The sequence below is a fragment of the Pagrus pagrus genome (assembly GCF_965226575.1).
Source record: "Pagrus pagrus genome assembly, chromosome: 21".
In the NCBI taxonomy this organism is placed as follows: Eukaryota; Metazoa; Chordata; class Actinopteri; order Spariformes; family Sparidae; genus Pagrus; species Pagrus pagrus.
The window spans coordinates 6212630-6233370 of record NC_140208.1 but is presented as its reverse complement, the minus strand read 5'-3'; the positions used below and the strand labels follow the sequence as shown (position 1 = coordinate 6233370).

General features: G+C 41.8%; 1 protein-coding gene across 3 annotated transcripts in view; it reads left to right on the top strand.

Moving 5' to 3' along the window:
• LOC311251020 (corticotropin-releasing factor receptor 1) overlaps positions 1-19837 on the top strand; it is a 67123-nt gene extending 47286 nt beyond the window's left edge. For all 3 annotated transcript variants that reach the window (XM_084343278.1, XM_084343277.1, XM_084343279.1), the window contains 8 exons: positions 3274-3394; positions 4613-4766; positions 6116-6176; positions 7745-7817; positions 10618-10703; positions 10889-11024; positions 11260-11301; positions 14989-19837. In XM_084343278.1, coding sequence (XP_084199404.1) covers positions 3274-3394; positions 4613-4766; positions 6116-6176; positions 7745-7817; positions 10618-10703; positions 10889-11024; positions 11260-11301; positions 14989-15129 — 814 coding nt within the window. In that variant the 3' untranslated portion in view covers positions 15130-19837. The remainder of the gene's footprint in view (positions 1-3273; positions 3395-4612; positions 4767-6115; positions 6177-7744; positions 7818-10617; positions 10704-10888; positions 11025-11259; positions 11302-14988) is intronic.
• Positions 19838-20741: the final 904 nt, after the last annotated feature.

The window sequence follows — 20741 nt, the reverse complement described above, 5'->3', positions numbered from 1 at the left end:
GCAAACCTGTACATGTGTTAAAGGGACATCAGAAATTCTCTGCCCCCATCATGATCAAAAAGCAAGTGGGTCCATGCACCTACATCTTGGATGATGGAAAAACATGGCATGCTTCTCATCTGACTTCAGTACCCGCTGAGCTTCCTGAAAACTCGGCTCAGTCAGAAACTGAAGTGGGAGGAACAGTTGAGCCTGGAAATGTGCAACAGACCGGAAGTCGTCCTGTTAGAGCACATAACCCACCAGCTTGGCTCAAAGACTATAAGACTTAAAAGGAAAAAAAAAAACAAAAAACAAACAATGTGTTGTGAGAAAGGAAGAATAGTTAAAAGGAACAAACACAATGTTATTGATTCTGTTGACACAAAGAAGCAGTCTAGGTTGAAACATATGCTGTGTATTAATCTTAATTTCATTATTTGGTCTCAGGTGTAAAGACCTTTGAGAGAGAATTGACAAGTAAAGGATTTATGTTTCTATATTACATTACAGCTGAAGGAAGAACTGTTCTTAAGTAAAGGGGGGATGTTGTGTTCACTTAGTATTCCTGCATCCATGTTCCGCCACTAGGAGGCACTGTGAGTTAGTGAGTGAAGAAAAAGAAGGCGGAAGTAACTACTGGCTGTTAGTTGTTGATCCTGAAGCTAAAAAGAAGATGTGATTCTGCTTGTGCTACCATGTGGAATAAACCCTGTTACAACCTTACTTACCTTTCCTTTTTGGACTCACCCACATAACACTGGGTTCATGGAAAGAGGTGCTGGGTCTGGAAATGTTGGCATTCCTCAAAATCTGACGGATTAACGTATAGGAATCTGTAGCTTCTGTCAGCTAGTAGGCACAATATGTGGAGCCAGAGGACGGTGGAGGTATGATGGTGATTTACGATGGTGACGCTCCGAGGCTTTTTCCCACTCATCTGTGGTGTTGAAGATTGAAATGATATATGGTTTAACTATGTCTGTCATTACAGAGAAGAAGAGTGAGGAGCCGGAGAAGGTGATAGAGGAAACTGAAGAGTGAGAAGCAGCTCCTAACTTAGGGAAATAAGAAAAAAAGGACGTGAGTGGAATGACATCAGTGTCTTTGCAGACCGATAGCCCCGTAACTTACATGATCACTGACGTCACCATGGCCTATATGGCTCCCCTCAGAAATAGGTAGGTGGTAATAAAACACTAAAAATATCTGGCACACAATAGCACAGTATGCAAAGTGATTTGGGGGACATCTGGTAGCCTAGAAACATGCTGGTTTCACTTCAACAAAATGTCCTATTTGAGCTTAACTTTGTGTCCCATTTTATGTAATGAATTCAGGTAAAATTGGGACAGGCGCTCAAAAACAGTTTTCCATAAAAAGCGAAGTGGACTGTGGAAAGACTGTAACTAAAATGAAACATCCTACAATCATGTTGGTGTTTTAACGTTATTGTTTACCTGCCACACAGTCCTGGAACAGTCATTTTGGTTTTTTGTATCATTTTCTCGACCCAGCGTCGTTATCTCAGACCAGTCGTGATGATCGTGTCATGTAGAGGATGTTTTAGTAGCAGCGCTGCAGTAACATGTTGGGTGATGAGGCTGCTCACAGGAAACAGATAAAGAGCTGTGTATATATTTATATATGTGTGTCTGTGTGCACTATTAGTAATATAGTACTACTAATACAGAACTAAAACATATAGTATATAATCAAAACTAATATATGGTAGCAACAAAGTATTTTTGGCACGATACAATATGATATAAATAATGTTATAATATAATAATGTTATGTATTCATAACTGTACTTGAGTATTATCATTTTATGCCCTTTTATACTTGTAATGTACTGCAGTTGGGGAAATATATGTTTTACTCCCCTGCATTTACTCGGTTACTTTGCAGATTCAGATTACTAATACAAAATATAAATGAAGTAATGAACGATGATGTATTATTACAGGTTAAGCAGCAGTAAATAAAGTAATTAAACTTTACCAGCTGCCATGATAAAGTGATGAACACATTATAGTCAGCATTACATGTCATTATAAAATGGGTCATTCTGCATATGAGCGCTTTCACTTTAAGTATATTTTGAAGCGTTTGTACTTGTATTTAAACGAGCGTGTTAACAATCTGATTACTTTCACAGTTTCATTCGTTCGTGTGCCTCTGACAAAGACGTGTCTGCAGGAGTGTTCGTCTCTCCTCTTGATTAACGCACACCGGGCCGGGCTGACCCCGGTGGCGGGATGGAAGTGAGGTCACACGGAGCAACGAATACGACTCCCCTCTCGGTGCTTCTGGCTCGGCAGCCGCTGCCTCCGTGACACTAATGGAAACTCCAGTGACAGTGTAGCACAGAGAGGGAAATTAGCTGCTGGTTTGTGGGACAACACGCTTTTTATAAATTATAAGTTTGCTTGTTTTTTTTGTACCCTGGAGGCTGTTTTTTTTTACTTCTGTGTAATATTGTAATTATTCAAAACTCCAGCCTTTGTTGCAGCATCTCTGTGCAGCTGTTATTGTGTTAATGAGGCTGTTATTTTCTTCAAGAGATGCACGGTTAATAAAAATGTGGAATAATACAACGTCTCTGGAAAATTCTTGCTTCATACACGTCTGCTCCGTCAGCACAAAGCCTCTGCAAGTGACACCTATTAAGAATTCATGCTACTAAAAAATAAATCATGCCATTCATGGCTGGCAGAGGAGGAAGCAGCCTTTGCCGGCTGATAATGCCGTCAGCTGGTGACAACAAATGAAGCTGTCACTACAGCGACCGAGGTTGGTTTGTTCTGTCCGTTGACTCGTGTGCTTCTATTTTCGACCGCTCGCTCTGAGGCGGTTAAGCACATTTTAATTGTATCCTAAGGTCGATTTATTTACAGCATTAAAAAAACATCAGACGCCGAGGACATGACACAAACGGGAGCACAAACAGTGGGAATGAGATGTTACTTCATATTATATCAGAGGTGAGGGGTGCCGGGGAGTGATGGGAAAATGTTACTTTGAGGCTAAATCTCTTCATTATTCATATTCATCAGCTTCATCTTAGGTTGTTTCCGAGCTTAATTAAAGGCTGATCTCATAGCTGAGAAAAAAGATAAACACTGTGAGTTTAATGTCTTTGTTTAAAATACACGAGAACGCAGATTTAATTCGGATCATTTCCACCAGTTTGGTCACATGTTTTGCTTTTACATTAAACTTTCTTCTCCGTCTGAAGTCATTTTCTTTTCCCCGCCACTGAGTTTTTATTCTCCTTTGTTGGTCTCACAGGAGCATCCGCTGCCTGAGGAACATCATCCACTGGAACCTCATCACCGCCTTCATCCTGAGGAACGCCACCTGGTTTATCGTCCAGCTGACCATGAGCCCCGAGGTGCACGAAAGCAACGTGGTATGTGTCATCTGTTGATCTGTAATACATACAAACAGCAACAGTGAAGCAACAGTGAATGTATCCACTCAGGTTGAGGAAGAACTAGATTGAAACGACTATCCGCTACAGATAATGTCATTTTCAAGTAAAAGTCTGAATAAAACAAAACATTCTCATACCTAAACAACTAAATAGGTCGATTGCCAGTGACTCCCAAAACAATATCTATCACATTTCCACAAACAGGCAAAGCAGACCTTCGTCATCAATCAGTTGATTGGGTTTACGCAAGAAAACTACTTGGTTAGGTTTAGGAAAACATTGTGGTTTGGGTTAAAACAACTGCGTTACGCACACAACTTGGGTTACGTAACATATGTAATGTAAATTAACGATGTTAGTCGGTTAAAAGTACTCACCGTTGACGTTTTCTTTCACACCAGACGTGAACACGGCCTCCTGGGTAAAAGTCCTGTGCATGTTCGGCCCAACTATCCACCTCCGTCCTCCTCTGTATTCAGACTTTGGCGCTCTTTATACCGCTTTGCCTGACGTCCTCCTTTGCCGCTTTATAAGAAATAAATATTGGTTGTAAAATGTAAGCCCCGCCTGTTCCGCATATAGATAATAGCTTTTATCCTGTAAATGTTTTTTAACGTCATGCTTTTGTGATCAAACCTACGTGTGTTACCTGAATAAAACTGATCGTCCTTCACTGAAAGAAATCATTAATCAGCTGTAACGCATTCGACTTCTGAAGCATGACGGGCGACACATTTTAAGTATTTCTCTCTGTTAAAAAGTTTGGTGTCTTCAAGGATGTTGCAGCAGCTGAGAAGTCACGACTTCTGCTATCATGAATTTTTGATAATAGGCGTCAAATTAAAGCAAAAAAAAAGTACAGTAATGTGATTTTTAAGGTGTTGTGAGCCTCCAGAAGACTTTGAATACTGCTCGTCACACTTTCTACAGATCTGTTAACTCTTTTGAAAGGAAAGGAGAGCATATCAGAATCTGACATGTCGCTCCAAAATCTCACACAGATGTTGAGTTGGTTTCAGATCTGATGACTCTGAAGGCCACAATTATGTGAGCCCTCGTAATAAGTTATTGCCGGTGCGTGTGCAGCATTTAAGTATAAAGCTATAAACCTTCCTGATTAAATGATGACAACTTGAAGAAATACTGTATTTTTGAGGAACTGTAAAATGTTAACCAGGAGAATTTATTTGGTAGATTTGGTGTCGTCTCGTCACCGCCTCCTTCAACTATTTCCACTCCACCAACTTCTTCTGGATGTTTGGCGAGGGCTGCTACCTCCACACCGCCATCGTCCTCACCTACTCCACCGACAAGCTGCGCAAGTGGATGTTCATCTGCATCGGCTGGTGTGAGTAAAAGAAAACAAAGCTGTACAGCTGGATGAAAAACCTTCAATGTGGTTTTATGGGAAGTTATGTGCCAGATTAGCTGTTTCTCCGTTTCTCCTGTGCTCCGGTCACTGTTCACAGTCCAAATATCAGCTTGAGAAGCGGAAATGAAGTTGGATTTGATAGATTTCTGTAAAAGCTAAATCATCATCAGACGAAAGATGAATCCAAGTTCTGGTTCCGCTGTTGCAGTTGAGGCCGATGTGTTTACCGTCCACCTGCCAGGAACCAAAGTCCGCTTTAAAAGTGACGTAAACGGACACCAGAACACTTCCGATATCTAAATCTGGCTCCCTGCTTCCAGATTTCTGCATTCATATGCAGATATGTGTTTATAGAGATTAGAAAGCACGTAATTGTATTTTCCCAAACTGTTAAGCTGTTCGTTTAACCGCAGTCACTTTGGGTGCATTTCATCTCGGCAGAACAAACCGGAGGTCAGATTCAAATTCGACCCAACAATGGGAGCCGTTGACTTGATGGAGATAGCAGGATTTCATGTGGCAGCTGGGAAATGTATTGGTGTGGAGTTCACTAACACCCCGTTTCACACTGTCAAACTAAACTATGTGCTGCTGAGATTAGGTGTATTGTGCCAGCTGGATTACATTTCCCCCAGGGCGGCGTGAAGCCTCCGTGTGAAGAGGAGATGGCAGCACATTTCAGAAGAAGGGCCGTGAAAAAAATAAATAAGATCAGATTTTATTTGCTTCGCTTAGCTTTGACTCGGGCTTCAAGAGCAGAGATATTATTAATGCAGGGCGGTATGGACAAGACATGAAAACAAGAAGACAAATTAAATTTTTCAAGTAATCCGGAGCTGTGAGCCGAGATTTTCCTGAGGTTTTTTTTTAACATTGCACTGATGACAGAATATCGCTAATGGTGTGGAAACTGTTCAGAGACATGAGACGTACACGTGCGACGCGGCAGCTGGCAGCGTCTTCATGCTTCTGTTAGTGTCATCTAGATGTAAGTGATGGCTGTTTGTCTGCCTTATTATAGCCCCTTTAAGTCAGTAAGCCAGACGCTCACTCTGCATCATCGTCAACCCGGAGAGTCCAGCTTTTCATTCATTCACAAAGAAAGATTCAGATGGTGACAAGTCCTGGCTCGCATCTGCGGATCACGGGGCACCAGCAACAATTGCTCTTGACAGCGCTTGGCAGGCGCTGGTGCGACGCTGAGGGAAAAAAAAAAAAAGACAAGGATTTCATATTGCAGCAATCCCTGGAGGGATAATTTGTGATCTGAATAGCGGAGAGAGATGAAAGAAGAATCACTTTGTCACTGTCTTTTTCTCCTTCAGGTATACCGTTCCCTATCATCGTGGCGTGGGCCATTGGGAAGCTGTACTACGACAATGAAAAGTAAGGCCTTTGTGATGCTGAGATCCTTCTGAGATAGTCAAAGAACAGTCAGTGTGTAATAAAAGGACAGGGGCAAAGTCAAACTGTATTGCATTAAAGAGATGGATGTCTATTAATAACCTGCTTTAATCACATTTGCATTGTACACTACTCTTAATTACACGTGAACCCTGCAGCCAGTTTCTCTCTGATTGGGAGTGCTGGGATCCTGATTGATGCAAGTGTTTAGAGAGCTGTGAGGAAGGTGGAAAACATTTTCTCGCTCTGATCAAGTCTCTAGTTTAAGTCCTTAAAGGACAAGGCTGGTGATATTCTGTTGTCTTTGTTTTTGGGAATAAATGCCACAAAGAGATGACATTGAAGTGATAAGAGCTGCACTGAACACTTCAACGCTTCATTCATTACGTTGATATTCAAGGTTTTAATTAACATTTAAATGCGGTGTAGTTTTGTTTATGTGCATTCAGTCTGTTTAAAGCCAGTGTTTGCACAGTTGTATGTTAAAGTTCCCATGAAGTCGAGATCGCTCGACTATTCACCAGTATCAGGCCCAACAGAGGCAAAAAAAAACAGTTTTTTAGGTATTTTAGAGTTCGTAACTTCCTGGAAAATCAAAATGTTGATGACTCATCCTGCACTCGGGGAAGTCACGGCCCTTCCATTATTTCGGGAAAACTTTGTCTGGTAGTGAATGGAGAGAGACAAACAACGGTCACCTTTTTTCGTACCTTTTCTGAGCCGAGTTGGCGGCCATGTTGGTGTTGAGTGAGACGATGTAGTTCACTGAGCGGTTTAACACAAAACTAGATGATATTTTACTTAAACTACGACAAACTGAGACTTTATTATCTTGGAAACTTATCTTTTAAACTGACAAACATCATATGTGTGATTCATGACACAGTTCAAACAGGATCAATAAGTTATTTGTCTCTCTTCATTCACTACCGGACAAAGTTTTTCTGAGATAAGGTCCGACTTGGCTCTCTATGCACACAGTGCTCAGAGGTCGAAAAGCATGAGGTAACCACAGACCTTGTTTCAGACATTTAACTGAAAACCAATTCAACAAACTCAGACTTTGAGACGAGGGAACCGGATCTGCAAAAATGTGAGCTTTGATTTTAGCTGGTCGAACAGATACAGATAATGAGATACGTGCTCATCCCTATATTACATTATTTCATTTCATATTTCAAGCATTTTATAACCAACCTTCATTTTTCTTCATTTCCAGTGCAGCAAGGAAGGTTCGTTATTCTTCTCGGTTCAAGACAGAGACGCTAATTTCCTGCTAATTATTGCAACCGGATCATTTTTATTTGAATTAGTCTCATTACACTGGCGTTTGCAGGACTCGACTCTGAACTGAATTACGCTCTATAAATTATATTGTATTAAAATTACTGACTGGAAAATGTGTTTACACTCATGAGCACAAATTAGGAAATTAGTTTCAACACGTCGGGAACTCGGAGGGGAATTCTTCCTGGAGACGATGAGTGACAGCGTAAACGCATCGGCCTGTTAGTACCGAACATGGCTGACTGCCTCTGTTGACATTGCAGGTGCTGGTTTGGGAAGCGAGCTGGCGTGTACACAGACTACATCTACCAGGGTCCCATGATTCTTGTGTTGGTGGTAAGAGACTTTTTATTTTTTAATTTGTCCTTCAGCTGCACTCAGCCCTGAGCCTGTTTTACATGTCTTCCTCTGACAATTAGTCTTCATTATGTCTTTAAAATGCCCGGCAGGTGTGAGATGTTGGAAACCGCAACACATTCTTCATGTTAGCGAAGATAAATGTGAAGCCCCTGTCGAGTGTAACGTGCTGCGAGGCGTGCAGCGTGAGAATCTTTTGGATTGAAAAACAAGAATGAAATCCAAGCATGTGTTCAGTCTTGTGAGGAGTTATCTCCAACACGGGGTCAGTTCCACACCCCGAGGGGAGGATTATCACGTTTTCGTTATTTCATCAGGTGTTCACGATTGTGAGGCTGTGTGTCGTCAGTAAACCTGTTAAACTCTGCAGTGGAAACGGTCCGACAGAGCCTATATTTCTCCGAGTATCTTTAAAAGCTCTTTCACCACGTTTTACAACGCACGTCACAGGACGTAATGACATCATCACGTAGTTACAACATGATCAGACGGAAGATGAAAGTCTGAGCTTCCTGTTGCAAAAATAATGAATGTTCTGGCTATCATAGGTTTTATTTTAGATCAGTTAGATCATGTAAACAGCGTTTCCCACCGCCATTTTGGGGCAATCCTCTGCCGTCGCCTCCCATTCTTCCACTGTACGTCACGTGAGGTGATGATGTCATCACGTACGTATAACGTGATCAGGCAGAAGATGAAAGTTTAAGCTTCCTGTTGCAAAAAGAGTGAATGTTCCTGCTGTTACGGTTTTCAATTTAAATCGATTTAAACGGGATCATGTAAACAACTATCTCCCGCTATCTCCAGCTCCACGTTCAGGAGCTAAATGTTGAATAACAGCAAAGGGGAAAGATGCTCTAACATCTTTTACCAGACATCATCCACATTTAAGACCTATCCTTCAGCTTTTAGCTGTTTCTGTGACTCTCCCTCACCCTGCTCACAGTCTATGTGTTGTAGACGCTCAGCCCTCCGGCCAGGCTCATGCGGATGATCCTGCAGATTTTCGGAGATTGTCAGGGGAGTCAGCCCGGCTCCTTGTACAAGCTTTAGTCATCTCTCGTCTGGACTACAGTAACTCCCTCGTGGCCTGGCTTCCAAAATACTGTCCTCAGTCGTTATCCACATGCATGCCCTCACACTCTGACCACTACCTCTCCTCTCGCTGTGACGATTTGCCCGTTTTTCTGCTCAGTTTGGACTATTTCGTCCCTGCTGGCGCTCCCGTGGTGATGTGACCTTCCCATCCTTGTCAAAAACAGCACATCGCCTCATCTTCTCTTCTTGTTTGAAAAAGTCATCTCTCCAAGAGGCACTTTATGTTCTGTCTCTCATGCCGTACTCTTCCCTAAAGCACACATCTGCCTCCTTTAATATCTCTTTGCCTCTTTCACACAAAAAAAAAATCTGCAGTCTTGCTTTCAATAGCAAGTTCTCTCAGGCTTTTATCTCTGTGCTTAGCACTTGATCCTGCAGGATCACGGTCCGGTCATCAGAATATTTGTGGTATCTCCCGCCAGGGTGCTGCGGCTGTGAACTTTCCATGCCTCCCAATCGCTGGCTTTTAATGTCAGTAAAAAAACTGATGTACTGCTATAACGAATAAATAGCCCACAGGATGTTATTAGAAATGTTAACGTAAGCACTAATACTTGGGGTTATTAAGGAACCAGGAGAATGGAGGGTTCTTGAAAGACTGCCATGCATCTGTTCAGCTCAAGGTCAGGTCAGCCGGCCCTGGAAAGTATTCCTGCAGCTATTTTTGCTCCCACGTTACATCATTCACACCTATTGCACGAGTTAGGCTATTGATTTTTTCATTCATCACATTGTGGGAACATACTCTCAAGGAGCACTTCGGATAGCCGAGAAACAGTTTACTGCCTCGAGCATTTATGGAAGGATGAGGCCGAGGGAAGCCGGCAAAGATTTGAACGTACTGAACACGTAACATCTGTGCAGCTAAAGCCTGATGCTGTCGTCCAGAAATCCACGTACACCATCCTGCTGCCACGAAGAAGTAACTTGATCTTTGTAATCAAGTACAATATAATACCATCGTGGAGAAATACTCAAATTTCAGCACATAACGCTCCTGTAACTATACATTGAAGTGTGTACGCTGGTTAATTGGTGTCGTTTTAAGGTGTTGGTAGGTTTGTTACCTTTGGACGGAGCCACGCTAGCTTGTTCCCCTTTGTTTCCAGTCTTTATGCTAAGCTAAGTTAGCCAACGTAGCTTCATGTTTACTGTACAGATATGAGGGGGGTATCAATTCTCTCATCGAACTCTCAGCAAGAAGCTAATAATGTTTCCCAAAGTGTTTTCCTTGACGTGTGCTTCTCACTTTGTGTGCTTTGGGTTAAAAATGTGTTCGATCTTATACGGTTGTAATCACAGTTTTCATATATATGTGACGGTTGATGAGCTGATGTCATGATGAGGAATTATAATACAAAGGGAACCATAAATTTACTTTTATATTAGCTTAGTTTAAAAAAAAGAAAAATCAAAGTGACAGCATGTGATGGTGGTTAGCTGATGACAGAAGCTGAAATATAGAGGCACAAAAATGTGAAGCGCTGACAGGAAAGACGCTCGGTGATGCATCGCCGGGATTTTATAACTGAACTATTTAACTTTAACATACAAATCTTAACAGTGACTCCATTGTTGAAACCCAGTGGCTCCTGAACATAAACCAGCCTTTATTTGACATTAATAAACACTGTAATGTCTTTATAAAGAGCCTCGCGCTGCTGTGTTGTATTTCCCACAGATTAATTTCATCTTCCTCTTCAACATCGTGAGAATCCTCATGACCAAACTGCGAGCCTCCACCACGTCAGAGACGATCCAGTACAGGTACGTTCGACGTCACCTGATGTATTCAGAGAGAAGCTCAAGAGAGGGAACGTTTCAGCGTACACACACTCAATAATTCATGTTTTACACTCTACCCGTTGAGTGTTTTCTCTGTCCGGTGCCTGTAGACAATCGTCTTTCCCGTCACGGTTGTGTGATCACCCGTGTCTTCATCTCCTCCGCAGGAAAGCCGTGAAGGCCACGCTGGTTCTTCTTCCTCTCCTGGGCATCACCTATATGCTGTTCTTCGTCAACCCGGGCGAGGACGAGATCTCCCAAATCGTCTTCATATACTTCAACTCGTTTTTGGAGTCCTTCCAGGTATGATTCAGCACGCAGGCTTTCAGAGTATAATGTCATTGTGTGGGCGTATTTTTTTTAATATAAAGGCTCAGTAATTGTAATGAGTGGCATTACAGCGCTCCTCTCCGGGGATGATTGAATGAGTGTAACCGGTGTGATTAAAACAGGATCAGGGCGTTGTGATGTTTTGAATGCCCTCCTCTCTGATGATGTTTTGTTCCTCTCTCCATCTCCTCCTCCTCTTCTCACACAGGGCTTCTTTGTCTCCGTGTTTTACTGCTTCCTTAACAGTGAGGTAAGCACATTTGCATCCGCTTAATTGATCTAACATTTTCTGTTGCCCCCCCCGCTTCAGATTATTATTTTTAATACCTCTCTTCGGGCGCCTCCACTCTCCCTTTTGGTGGCTGTTGCTGTGTGTTATTGCGGGGAATTGAGTGATGACGCTCGGAGCACTTATATTTAGGGCACAATTAAGACTTGTCATGTTCTGACATAAGTGACATCACTTTCTACGCTTTATGACAATGTCAGCACGGATTTGGCTCCACGGACGAATCGGGGGGTGAAACCCTCTCAGAATAGCACCGACGTATTAATATGCATGCATGCAGAAATGCAGCCCTGTTGTTTAATGCATGACGTTATTATTATTAATGTTACGAGGAGGAGTAGTAGTTTTATTAGTTTCATTAGTATGACTGGGTTTATTAACATTTTATGCTTTGATTTCTGTTTTGGGAGACGGACAGAGATACACGCACACATAGACGGAAACATTTTTACGTCCAATAAGTATAAAGTGTTGCTCCTTTCTTGCACAAATTAAATAATAAAAATGATATTATTCCTCCAAACCTCATAATCCTCCACTCCACCCTGTCTGTAATCCACATCCGCTCTTTGCACAATCACACCAGATGTTTTTCCTCGCAGCTAACAAGCGTGCTAATGTAAACACTTGTTTAATTTTTTTACACTATACAAACAGAGCAAAACAGTGATAAGAGGGGCGAAGCAGATGTTACTGAGACGTCTCTGAGCTTTAGGTTTTAACAGCAGATCTCCTCTTGAATCAAGAATAAACCTCAGCTTCGCTCAGAGCTCAGCGGTGCTTTAAGTACCGGACTTGTCAGGTTGATCTCTGCACTCGTTTCATGTCTGAAGAAGGGCTTGCTCCAAAAACGTCACACATGGAGATAATGAATATTCATGGGATCATTTCGTATCTAGTGTGTGGACCAGGGATGCACGATATATATGGGACGGATGAATTATCGGCCCAGTAATGGAAAATTTACGTCATCGATTATCAGCAGATAATACAAGTGCAGCGTCTACACACAGTAGATGGTGGTATGCACCTTTAAAGTTGTTTTGTGAGCATCCGATAAACACAGAGAAGAAGAAGAACAAACACGCTGATGTCACGCTCAAATTGCTGCACCTGTGTAGAGCCACGCAACGTAGACAAGAGCCACACATGTCGTCACTGGTGAGAAGAACACAACACGAGGGAAAAAGTGTTCAAGTTTAAACTTAATCTTATCACAGCTGTATTATATCTTAGCTCACTACATCTTAGCCTTTCTAACACTCAGGTGTGCATGAAAATGTATCATATCGGCTGAAGAAATCCATATTGTGCATCCCCCGTGTGGACTCTCTCCATTCCAACTCTGGCTGAGGAGTTCGTGTTCGTGTTGGACTCCACCAAAGTAGGAAGCTGCTTGAGAAAATAGATTTTTTTCATTAAAGGTTTTATCTCATTAACGACAGCTTTTTACCCAAAAGCGTAAATTAACTTCCATCGCGCTCGTCAAAGTTTCGATCATTACCCTTTTGGCTAAAACCGGAGAAATACGGCCTGACGTCACTGAATTGATCCTAATGGTGCCAAATGAGGCAGAAAGCAGACGTGTGGATAATTATAGTGTCACTTGACCTTTTTTCATCGTGGTAATGAGGTTTATTTTAGATCCTCAGGTTCATCAAGCAAACCGGCTGGTTCGCCAGCTGAATCATAACGCGGATGCTGACGTCTGAAGACACCGTAATCATTTCTTCACCAGTTATTTTCTTGAGTAGCGTGAGGATGTAATACCAGCTGACTGCTGCCCTTTGGTGACCCTCCCATACTGTGTTCGCCGGCTGGATGATGAATGAATATCTCATCATGAGGCGTGTTGTAGCTCCAACAAGGGGCTTAACCAGCATGTGTAGCTTACAGAGGATATTGATTTAGTGTTTAGTTGCAGGCTGAGAGAAGCAGAAAAGCAGGAGGGAAGAAATGAGACAGATGAACGGAGGATACCCGGGGTCACATTCAGGAGGAGAGGAAAACATTTAGCAGTGGAACAAGCAGAGGATTAAATGATCTGACTTTGCTCTGGAGGACAGCAGCCAAACAAAACGCTGGTTAGCGCACTAATGAACCGAGCAGTAAAAATATTATTACAGTGTTAAAATGACGTTTGGTATTTTATCTGGATCAGATTTGAGGCTGAAGCTCGTTGAAAGTATATTGTGATCAGTGCAGGCGGGGATGCACAGAGGTGGACTCAGGAGACGATTGATTTTGTGAATGGTAGAGAGGACGAAGCCTTTTAAATCATAATTAAAGTGATTTATAGTTTGTTGTTACTATAGATTTATTGTTTACACAATACATCAAATGATTGGAGCTCGGTTTTACAATGCAGAAAATATAAAGCAATTACATTTATTTAAACAATGTTAAAAAAAATTATGAGATACTGTCGTTACAGTTACTTATTTTTACTTAACTCTAACTTTTTACTTAACAAAGATTGACCTAATATGTCATAATTTTTACTTAAAGATATATTATGTAACAATTCTGCATTAAAATGGCCTCTTTTATTTATATATATATATATATATAGTTTATCTACCTTATCCCAAATGTTTCCAACAATATTCAAACCACAGAAATCCACAATTTCATTCAAGGTAACACAATAAGATGACACTAAATACACCAAAACAGTTGCCTCAGCTGCTAACAACTATTTTAATAATAAGTAAATCGTTTCCAGTCATTTCTTTAAAAGAAATTATCTGATTCCAGCTTCTTAAATGTTGGTATGTTCTGGTTTCTTTCCTCCTCTATGACAGTAAACTGAATGTCTTTGGGTTGTGGACAAAAACAAGACGTTTGCCAAGAGAACGAATACTGCAGCACTTCTTTACTTTAGATCAGTTTAACCAGGATTACACAAACAACAACCTCCCGTGACAATTCAGGGTGGAAGGTCTGTTTCCACAGGCGAAACCAGACAACCACTGACTTTTATTATGGATCTGTCTGTCTATTATCTCTTAATAAGTTTGTTTCTTGTTGTTCCATCTCACTTTCTGTCTATATATTTTGTGTATATTGTGTTACTTTAACCTGAACTTTAAAACACACTAAACTTAGGCACTTTGCACACCTTACTGAGTTAGCAGTACCTTTATTTTGAAATACTTCTATGTTAGTGTTGGTTTATAGGGTCCATATACAATGCATTTTAAGATTCTCAAAAAAAAGGGCCTGTCCACACGTACACAAGCTTTATCTGTTTAACGTTGTGTTCAGAAAGACACAAACGGACATTGATATTGCAATCCTGGATAAGAGACAAAAACAACTGCTGACGATGTTTTGTTGACATATTATCCAGAAAGATTCTGTGAATTCGCAGTATTTTCTGGTAACTACGCAGCCGACCAGAGTAAACAAACTGCTTCCTGTTTACAGCAGCATCTGCCTGTCCAGTGTTCGTGAGTGGCAATGAGATGTGTGTCTTCAGGTGTGTTGTATGAACAGAGAAAAACAAAAAACAATTATTTTTCTGCCCAAAAACACCCGCGTACGTGTCGACTAGGCATGAAACAATATGAGGCAGTATATCAGTAAGCACATGAATCATGACTTAGTTAACACACAGATCAATAAACTGTCCTCCTTGTTTGACAGGTGCGGTCAGCTGTGAGGAAGCGGTTCCACCGATGGCAGGAGCAGCACTCCATCCGAGCCAGGATGACCCAGGCCATGTCCATCCCCACGTCACCTTCACGGGTCAGCTTTCACAGCATCAAGCAGTCCACATCGCTATGAAAGAGGAGACCGGCTTTGTCCTACAGACGTGCTTTGGGAGAAACCCCCCACCCCCCCACCCCGGCTGTCGTCGTCATCGTTTTCTGCCACATCACTGGAGTACACTGAAACACTTTCTGAGCTGGAGAGCAGAGAGAGCGAGAGAGAGAGGCTGCATCAGTCTCCTAAACCTCAGGAGGGACATTATACAGAGTTTCAGGAGGAAATGGATGATGGGGACGGGGGTAAAGGACACTGCAGACTTTATGAAACGAGAGGTTAGTGGATCAAAAGATGCACGTGACCAAGCTGAGTTTGGATCTGTGTGACTTTGGACGTGAATGTACAGCACTCCATATTCTTTCATGTTCGCCTGCCATAGAAATTCACTGTCGTTTTTTCCGCTCGCACACTTTTTTGTTTCGCCGTCAGTGAGAACTGGGAGCTCGTGCTGCTGGACTGCACTGAACTGGATTCCAACCAGCGGACACTGGACTCAGATCCCACAGGAGCAGTGACTAAGTTATTAAAAAGACATTTTCAGATTGTATTTTCTTTCTTTTCTTTTTTTTTTTATTTCGCCGTCACAAACAGTCGTCTGGTCCTGGTGTTTGTTAATTTTGTGTTGTGCTATCTTCCTCTGTTCTCAGTCAGCTCGCTGCCGTCGTGCTACTCTCATCAACTTTCTGAAACACATTCCAGACGTTCTGCCTGAAGAGTTTTGTTCCAAAGTGACGAATAAAATCAGCAGCGAAGTTTGAAGTCACTCGCTTTCTTTGTGAGAATTAGATGAGAAGATTGGTGTTCATGATTGAGCCAGAGCTTGGAGGTGATTAGCCTAGCTTAGCATAAATACTGTAAGCGGTGGGGAACAGCTAGCCTGCCTTTCTTTAATTTCTAAAAGTAAACCTACGAAATCAAAACATCCTCATATATCAATAAGATACATCACTATGAACGTTACAGCGTACCAGTGACAGGCGTACCGGACCGTCGATGTACGCTTGGTGTTAAAGCTAAAATTTACTATGTTATCCATGTAAATTCAGTTATGAATGTACCTTCGATGCGTATGTACTGCAGTACATTATGTACAGGACGTAACCTAACTACATCGTAAGTTAAAATTGCTCACCGCTGACTTTTGGTTTCACGCTGGACACGAACAGCGGTCTCCGGGATGAAAGTCCTGTGTTTGTTTTAACCCGACCATTTATTGCTCTATAATCTGCTCCTCCTGACTTCCTCCTTTGCTGCTGTAATAATGACTACATCCACTAGAGGTCGCCACCCAGCAAGAAACGTAAATATGGGTCGTAATAAGCGCCTTTCACAGTTGACCTATGTGGTCGTTTTTCTGATGAGGACGGGTTGTGCGAAATAGTTACAGCATGTAACTCTCCATAAAACCACAATCTGTCATGTTTGACCCGTGGCAGAAGGCAAACTCATGTCGCGGCAAATTTAAAAACCTGTGCTTATTTTTACATAAAAATGGTTTATAACTGAACCAAAAAAATGAAAGTTGCAGGCTGGTAAACAAAACAATGCGCTGAAAGTCATCATCATCCCATTTTCACATTACACATTCAAAGAAGATAGTGATTATTGCAGCTTTAAATCAAGTTCCTCTTATTAGCCTTTTCTTCATAGTAATGAGTGTTTTGTTACAATTATTTTGTCCAACTTCTGTTTGGTGCATAATGTTGTGGAACAAAACTCTTCAGCTGAATAAAGAGACTTATATTGTTGCCTCTCGACCAGCAGCCAGATAAGGAGAATCATCAGTTCTTGTATCTGCACAGAGACTTTCTGTGGTGTTGGCTCGACTTGAAGCATGACGTGTGAGCGGGCCAGCAGTAACTCTGTTTACTGACTTATTGTAAATATATAAATACTACAGCGGGGGGGTTAAAGATTCAGTGGAGTCGTCACAAATGTAAAACCAAAAAACACAAACCACACACTGTGAATCATATGGGCACATCATCCATGTGATCAGCAATTCACAGTCCACATTCCTACGATACCAGTATGCCTAGCACCTGTGCATTTTTATCAACTGCTGTTTATGTCAAATTGTATATGAACCTTATCTTTCTGTCGCCCTGAACTCATGATTTCTTCTTCTTTCTTTTTTTTTTAAATCCTTTCCAGTGATGTGTGAGCTCTGGTTGTGATGAAATGTCGGATTATTTAAGACAACAGAATTTCACATGCGACTGTGACGTGTATTATTCTAATGTTCATCATCTGAGCAGCCTGTGCAGCTGCTTCCTGAGTGATCGGAGGGTTTTTGGGGTAAAAGTACACCAGACTACTGTGGGCACGAGTGAAAGAAAAGTTTTGCAATGTGAAAGAAAAAAAAATGGAAGAACAAGTCCACCAATTTTACACATTAAAGTGTGCTCGTTATGGACAGGTTAAAAACAGATAGAAGTCAATACAGCAGAAGCAGAGATATCGCCTCTTTTATTCCAAACGTTCTTCTTCCTTTTCAAAACCCGCCGCCTACATAACCAAAGACAGAGCTCAACAGTGGCCACCTACTTCTTGAACGTCTCCAGCGCCATTCATTCACTCCACTGACGTTTCAGAGTTTTATTATTCAACTACCAACCACCGAATTCAGACCAGACAGAGATATATACACCAAAGTTTCAGCCTGAACCAAACACATGACAAAGAATGTCCCACCCGGATATCACATAGCAAGGACTTCCACTAAGAGAATTAAAATACCTAATAATTCGGCCCCATATACTTTAACATTTTTCACATAACACATGTGAGTTGCTCTGGAGTCTTTCAAGATTTATCCCTGAGACGAGTTCCCTAATCCATCCAGAAAAGCGAGGAGCATTGGTAGCTCTTTGCCACTAACAAACCAAACCTAAGACTCTTCTGTACAATATGTGTCAGTGTAAGAGAACAACCAAAAAAGGCAATCAATACATCAGGCTCAATATTTAGATCATACATTTTGCAATACCTAAAGATAACTAAAGATATCCTGCCAAAGAGGGACACGTTTCGGAGTTTCAAACCTGCAACCAAGCCGACCAACGACAAGATGAATGGCAACCATTTAACATTTGATTCAGAGTAGGCTAGCCGTGGTAGTCAGTGTTACACGGCGGTCAAGCTTACACAGATTACATTACTTGTCCACCGCCCCCAGCGTGGTTTTCCTTTTTAAAAAATCAATGCTTAACCGGATGACGACTCTACAATTACAAACTGCCGCAGGTGAAGCAGCGGGGCCAGCAGCAGAGTAACAGGAGTCACATTAAACTCGTCAGATGACAAACGTAAGGACAACTGTCAACAAGACAATGGTGGATGGAATGTTAATGACGTAAAAGGAGTTGGTTACCTCACTGAGAAGTTGTAATTATGCAGCGTGTCACCTGTCACAGCTTCTTCTTGTCTCATTACTCCCACAGACTGAAGAAAATGCCTTCCTAACATTTAAAACTGATCCGCTGTTGACAAATCTAGAAGATTACCGCTGTATTGCTCTGTAGGCGGAAGTGGTAAACTCTCTGAACACGTAGCATTTCCAAAAGTCAACTCTTTTTTCCCCAGTTAATGCTTTTAATGTGAGGCTGCTGCTGAAGGTAATGTTCAGTTTGCACTAGCAGTAAATTAACACAGCGCTCTGCAGATCGTATCTTGTAAAAAGACAGGCGTAACGGGCGTTCTCCGGCGTTGTCACAAGCTTCGAAGCAAAATAAATTTCAGAGAAAAGGCAAAAACGGGAAAGGTCCTTAAAAAAGACTCAGATCAGGATGGGGGCCCAGAAAACCTAAGTTCATGCAAACCAGCAAAATACAGCCACAAAGTCTGTGTTACAATATTGTTCAGAAATGAGCTGCAAACATGTTTTCAAGAAGCTGTAACACATGGAAATGAAACAACTCTTGACAACACTGGAAGCTGCTTGAAGATGCTCCACATCTGAAACACTTCCAATGGACGCAGCTGAAAGGAAGTTGAGACAAGGGCACAGTCACCTCTGGATATGAAGTTTAGAGAGAAGAGAGTGAAGGACTACTCACGCCACAAACTGTTGTGAATTATTCTATTTCAACGACTTCCAACTCACAAACCAGGGCTGCCAATAACCCTGCTTGTGCCCAGGACAAGATGATCTCAAGCATATTCTTTCAAGATCAGATTACATCCAGCTTCCTCGTGAGCCACAAAAGATTTTATACTGCTTTCTCCACATATGCAGTAAAACTCCCCAAGACCTGTAAACACACTTTAATGTGTAAAAGTGGTGGCGTTACCCTTTAAAGGTCCGGTGTGTTGGATTTAGTGGCATCTAGTGGTGAGGATGTAGATTGCAACCAACTTATCACCCCCTTATCACCCAAAAAACGAAGGCTCATCTTAAGTTAACATTTCTCCAGGTCGATCCTCCTGAATCCTGCACACTGCACCTTTAAAAAGTCGACCGTCAGCAGGAATCAGCAGCACAGGATGTCGGTGACGTGTTTTCATTCCAGCACAGTAAAAAAAAAAATTAAAAAAAAACATACGGTCAAACAAAGGAAGAAAGAAAAAACGATTATTGACACTGACTCTTCTTCTGTGGTCCATGTGGTGGTCAATCAATCACAATGTAACTCACAACATTATTTATTATTATTTATTTTTCAAATATTGTTGTTTTCATACTTGAAAAGATGTGAAGAGATAATAAAGTGTGTGTTGAATTTGACTGAATGAATCATTTATGGGAGCTGTGCTTTCTCCACAGAGATACATACACATTCACCTCAGTGGTACTTTAAAGGCTGAGCTCCGGATCGCGGTGCCGTTCGTCTCCACCGTCCCCCCTGAGACAAACGCAGACAAGAAATACCTCTCCAGCATTGTGTGATCCTTTTAAGCTTTGTGTGTGTGTGTGTCTCAGAGGGGGGAGCGCTGCTGAACACCAGCTTTTAAATAAGATCCTTCTGCCCAAGTGAACATCCACCATTTTTTCAGAGAGTTGCTCCTGCTTTTAATCTGTGACGTCACGCCGATGCACGTACAGAAACAGAAGGACACTTGGGGTTAAAATGCAAAGATGCAGAAGTCGACTGCGACAGCGTTCGTGAGCAGTTTTCACAAAATGTGTTTTGATGCGGAGCTCTTTATTTTTACTGTGTCGCTTAATTGGATGTGAAGTCGCATGTAAACACTTACAGACACCCACAGAGACGCTTCAGGGGGACTTTTAAAGCCGTTCATGTGTCCAATCAGAGCTCCTGTCTCTGGGAGAGCTGCTCATCATCACAGTTACTGTTTAGATTTCAGTCAGGATGATTTAAGTCTTATTCTCATTAGTGTAACAGTCAGAGCGGCTCAGATGATTACATGATGACAGGGTTGGTGTGCAGTGGTGGGATGTGACTCAATTACTGTATTTAAGTACAGTTTTGAGGTACTTGAAGTGTGACAGTCGACTCTCAGCAGGAGTGGAGGAAGCAGGGTTTTGTACTTTGAAACTGTACCAGCAGCAAGACGTATGTTAGCCACCTGAAATATGTATCTGTTTAAGTGTACGCAGTGTTATTACCATTTTTGCCACTTTACGTTGCCGTTAAACAGCCTTTTTTCCTTTGGCACTGCATTCCCTC